This window comes from Engraulis encrasicolus, chromosome 8 (genome assembly GCF_034702125.1).
Source record: "Engraulis encrasicolus isolate BLACKSEA-1 chromosome 8, IST_EnEncr_1.0, whole genome shotgun sequence".
Lineage (NCBI taxonomy): Eukaryota > Metazoa > Chordata > Actinopteri > Clupeiformes > Engraulidae > Engraulis > Engraulis encrasicolus.
This window is the reverse complement of record NC_085864.1, coordinates 28,460,443-28,465,442: the sequence shown is the minus strand read 5'-3', so window position 1 is coordinate 28,465,442 and position 5,000 is coordinate 28,460,443. Positions and strand designations below refer to the sequence as shown.

Genomic DNA, 5,000 nt, shown 5'->3' with positions numbered 1-5,000 from the left:
GGATCAGAGAGAGTCACCTGGAGAGATGGAGAGGCAGAGAGAGAGAGAGAGAGATAGAGATAGAGAGAGAGAGAGAGAGAGAGAGAGAGAGAGAGAGAGAGAGAGAGAGAGAGAGAGAGGCAGAGTCAGCAGAGATGGGCAGAGAGAGGGAGAGAAAGAGAGAGAGAGAGATGGAGACGGGAGAGAGACAAAGACAGAGAGAGAGAGAGCGTTAGTACCAAACCGATAGAGAGAGAGAGAAAAGGAGTAACAAACAGATACAGAGAGAGAGAGAGAGAGAGAGAGAGAGAGAGAGAGAGAGAGAGAGAGAGACTCAACATCACCCTGGTGTACACTACAGTACCTCTCTGCATCCCAGCACCTTGTTTTCTTTAAACATTCACCCTGAGTGGAAGGGCTTTCCAAGCTTTTCGTAATCTTTCCAATAACTGAGGGACTTTTTAAAGGAAGATAACCTCCACCTTTCACAGGAAGAAGCTGTCCACACATGGGTGTTTGTGTTGGCCCGGCCTCCCCTTCCCCCCTCTGACCAATTAGCACTTAACTCCCCAAAGGCCATCCGACTCACAAGAGAATAAAGAAAGAACATGCAGAGGAAAAATGTTGATGGTTTTTTTCCAATGTGTAAATTTGCTTATATGTCACATTAAATTTTTCTTATTGTTTCTTATTGTTTTTGGTTGACTACTGTATACCCAAATTACATTTACTAATTTCCATGGACTTAAAAGGTAGAGTATTTAGGATTGTGGCCAGAGTAGACATTGTAACACTCAACCATTTTGCCCATTCCCAAATTTCATCTCGTCATGAATATTTCCCAAGTAATAAACTTACTAATACAGTATTTACTGGTCTAACCAAAGCGCTGTATGTTTCGCAGCCAAAGATGCCTATTACTGGAAATTCAAAAAGGTGGACACAGAGAGGATCGATCCTTTTCATGCATGAAAGGTGTAATTTTCCCAGTCGTAATTGATACTTAGAAATTGATGGTGGTGGTAGTGAATATTCATGAATAGAAATATTCATGGAAGATAGTATTTGAGAATAGGCAGCATTAGCTCTGGAAATAAACTCCTAAAAATATTGCATACTCTACCTTTGCTCTACACATTGCATACAGTACTCTAATGCAGTGGAAATGAGCCACTGTGTGTGTTTATGTGTGGTCCTGTCTACACAGTCTCACCCCAAGTAGTCAATATCTGAGTACCTTTGACCAGGTTGCAATTTTTGACTATGTCCTCAAAGGCGCCCCCTTGTGGCAGCATAACGTCATTGAGGTTAGGTTTAGGAATAGGTTTAGGGTTAGGCCACATAGTCAAAATGTGACGTGGAAGGAATACCCAAGACGTCAAAAATTGCAGTCTGGTCCAAGGTAGTCAGAAATTGACTACTTGGGGTGAGACTGCGTTGGTCCTGTTGAGTCCTTGTGCGTGTAAAGAGCAGCTGATCGAGGGCATACTGCTGTCCACCATGCTGGTGTGTGAATGTGAGAATGTACAGTGTATGTGTGTAACATACGGTAGGCCATGTGTATTTCAGTCGATGTGCACTTTGAGTTAACTATACTGTTGTGAGTATTTTCCTATACATTTTGATTGATTGATTGATTGATTGATTGATTGATTGATTGATTGATTGATTGATTGATTGATTGATTGATTGATTGATTGATTGATTGATTGATTTATGACATCTTGGTCTATTTATTATGCCTCTGGCTCAGATTATTTACTGATTCATCATACTTTTACTTTATCAATAGAATTATATTGAGTATAAGGTTCATGCTGCCTCTGACCTGTGGGAATAGAGCTAATTGTATTGATTGATTGATTGATTGATTGATGTTTGATTGATTGATTGATCTATTGATTGATTGATTGGTTGATTGATTGATTGATTGATTGATTGATTGATTGATTGATTGATTGATTGATGCAGGTAAGGAGCAGCTGATCGAGCGCGTGCCGCTGTCCTCCATGCTCAACCCCAGTGAGCAGTGGCAGACCTTCCACCACCACGGCCGACAGCTGAGCCTGGAGTTCCGGCTGCGCTACCGCTGCGAGGCTAACTACTACGGCTCGGCCTGCAACCACTTCTGCAAGCCCCGCGACGACTTCTTTGGACACTTCGACTGCGACGCGGTCGGCATCAAGGTCTGCAAGGAGGGCTGGACAGGCCCCGAGTGCAAAGAGGGTGAGTGGAACGGATGCCACACAGTAAACTCTGCGGTAACACTTTACAATAACTACCCAAAAAAGCTTTATAAACACTTTATTAACATTTGATAATAGTTAACATTTAACAAAGCATTTACAAATGTTTGTTAATTAGTAAGAACCAAACTACGACTGCACTGTGGAGTGGGAATCATCTTCTACTGTGTGAGTTATATGTGATTTCATGCCTTCTGGTCTTTGGAGGAGAAACTTCCAGGACCGATGTGACTGTGCTGTGTCTGTTGTCTTAACATAGTATTTCTTGCCCATTATTTGTAAATGTTTGTTGATAATTAGTTCATTATATACAAAGTGCTTATAAAGGTCTTTCATAGGTAGTTATTCTAAAGTGTTACTGACTCTGCAGTGTTAGGTCAACAACTCTGTGAGTGCTAAATTCTAACCTCTAAATGTTGAATTAACAGTGCAGAATGAAGAAGATTTAGTCATCTGTCAAATTGCAAAGCAGTTACCTCGAGGGTTAGGAGATCTTTTTCCTTCAATGTGTGATTGTGTAAAATTCTGTCTGCTCACTTGGACATACCAATACATTTTATTTAATACATTTTCTCTGCCAGAAATTGAATCAGACTAATGCCTGCACCTTGGACATGATATGTAGCCTACAACCAAAGATCCCTTTAGAACCAATTTGAGCTGTCTCTGGTACAACCTTTTCACTTTATCCCTTTGGGTGCCTTTGCAAACTGCTACTCTGTGTGTTTCGAGCACACACCAGTAACTTGAAACCGTCTATACATTTTTTTTTGGAATTGTTATTTGTTTTTCAAAAAGTAGTGCAGTACTCTATTTTCAGAGTGGCCTTGTGTTACATGGGCTACACCGAATTAATAATTCGGAACTAAAACCATCATGTAAACTTAGCCACTATCAGATTGAATTCACGAATGCACCCTTTGATATGTCAAACATTGCGTAAGCAGTGAGAGAGCTGAGTGACCCCCAACACATGTCATGTCGTGCTTTGCGAGGTGATTACAGATCATGTCAGGAGTGGCCCCTAGGTAGCCATGACTCATTTGTTCTTTCTTGGTCTATTTATTATGTCTCTGGCTGAGACTATTTACTTGTTCATTATGGTTTTATTTTAGCAATAGAATTGTATTGAGTCATAATAAGGTTCATGCTGCCTCTGACCTGTGGAGATGAAGCTAATTACGTGTCGCCATGACCACCCAAAAGTCTGCTAGAGGTCACAAGGTCATCAGACAGGTGTCCTCATTTCCAGCAGTCCCACCCTCTTGTTATGTTGGCTGTTTAAAGTCTCATCATAATCTTTGGCTTTTCATTGTTTGAAAATTCTTATCATTTGGACAGTGATGGTCAAACATGGCCTCTAAAGTATCAGTTCTGTGCAGTATTTACAGTACAAGTAGGCCTATTTGTCACAGTGTTTTTACTGAATCAGAAGATTATTACTATGCCGTGTATATCAGGCTTGTACGGAATGGAATTCTGAATGGAAAGAATTTCAATTCAAAGTAATGCCATAATACAAACACTAGGTGGTGGTGTTCTATGTACTTTCAATGGGTGGTGTAGATTAAATTCAAAGAAATTCAAGGTAATGGCACCACCTAGTGTTCGTATTATGGCATTATTTTGAATTGAAATTCTTTCCATTCAGAATTTCGTACAAGCCTGGTGTATATGTCCAGCTGAAGCTGGTAGAAACTGTGAAATCAACGTACATTAACTGTGAAGTTGGAGGTATGTGAATTGGGACATGTGGTATTGTATCACGGTGTCTGAATCCAGATGGTCCATCACAATAATAAGAATTTCTTGAACTTCAGTTAATGTAAAATTTTGCAACCTCTCCGACAATACTGTAAAATGGTCTCCTCTGCCTCAGTGTGCAAGTGTATCCACCGTGAGCTTACATTTAGGCCACACGTGCTGGCTCTCCCGTACTATGCCCAGTCCTGATTAAAATAGAGCCCAGGCTATGAAGAAAATAACGTGACCAGTATCTTGCCGGATATGAGCCAACCCGACCGATGACATCCTCTGATGTGTGTGTGTGTGTGTGTGTGTGTGTGTGTGTGTGTGTGTGTGTGTGTGTGTGTGTGTGTGTGTGTGTGTGTGTGTGTGTGTGTGTGTGTGTGTGTGTGTGTGTGTGTGTGTGTGTGTGTGTGTGTGTGTGTGTGTGTGCGTGTGTGTGTGTGTGCGTGTGTGTGTGCTGCACTGTGTGTTCTCCATCCTGTGATGTGGGGCTTCCTGTAGCATCCACCCATGGCGATGACAGAGGTAAAGAGAGGCATGGGAGGAGTGAACACTCTGGGTGGATTACAATATGCTGACTCCTGTCCTCCCTTGCTCACTTGCTTCCTTGTGGTCTCGTGATGACGTCACTGACAACAGAATTGCATTTCAATATCTTGCTAAATGAAGAAAATGAATGAAGAGTAGTCCCCCAAAAGTTGTTGTGGCTAGGCTGACAGCGGGGAAACGTTATTGTCTTCTCTACAGAGGCAGAGTGTTAGTGAAACGCGGGGCCACAAGCACAGACAGAGGACGGGAGTCTGCATATTGGAAGCCACTCTCTGTGCACTTCCTCTCTTCTCCCTCTCTCGTCTCGGTCGTGCAGAACAGAAGATACCCACTCGGGGGACAGGGAAGTCACATAGATGATGCTGACTAATATTGACTCGGCCATGCTTAGCTGCAAGTGCAAATTGCCTGGCATTGACAGCAGTGTCCAGGGCTGGGGTGAGTTTCTCAAAAGGGAAGTTGTTAGCCTGTTAGCAA

At 42.2% G+C, this 5,000-nt stretch overlaps 1 protein-coding gene across 1 annotated transcript in view; it reads left to right on the top strand.

The window, feature by feature from the left end:
- The window catches only part of LOC134454393 (protein jagged-1b), a 78,594-nt gene that overhangs the window by 52,180 nt on the left and 21,414 nt on the right, over positions 1-5,000 (top strand). Inside the window, exon 4 of the mRNA XM_063205370.1 lies at positions 1,951-2,205. Coding sequence (XP_063061440.1) covers positions 1,951-2,205 — 255 coding nt within the window. The remainder of the gene's footprint in view (positions 1-1,950; positions 2,206-5,000) is intronic.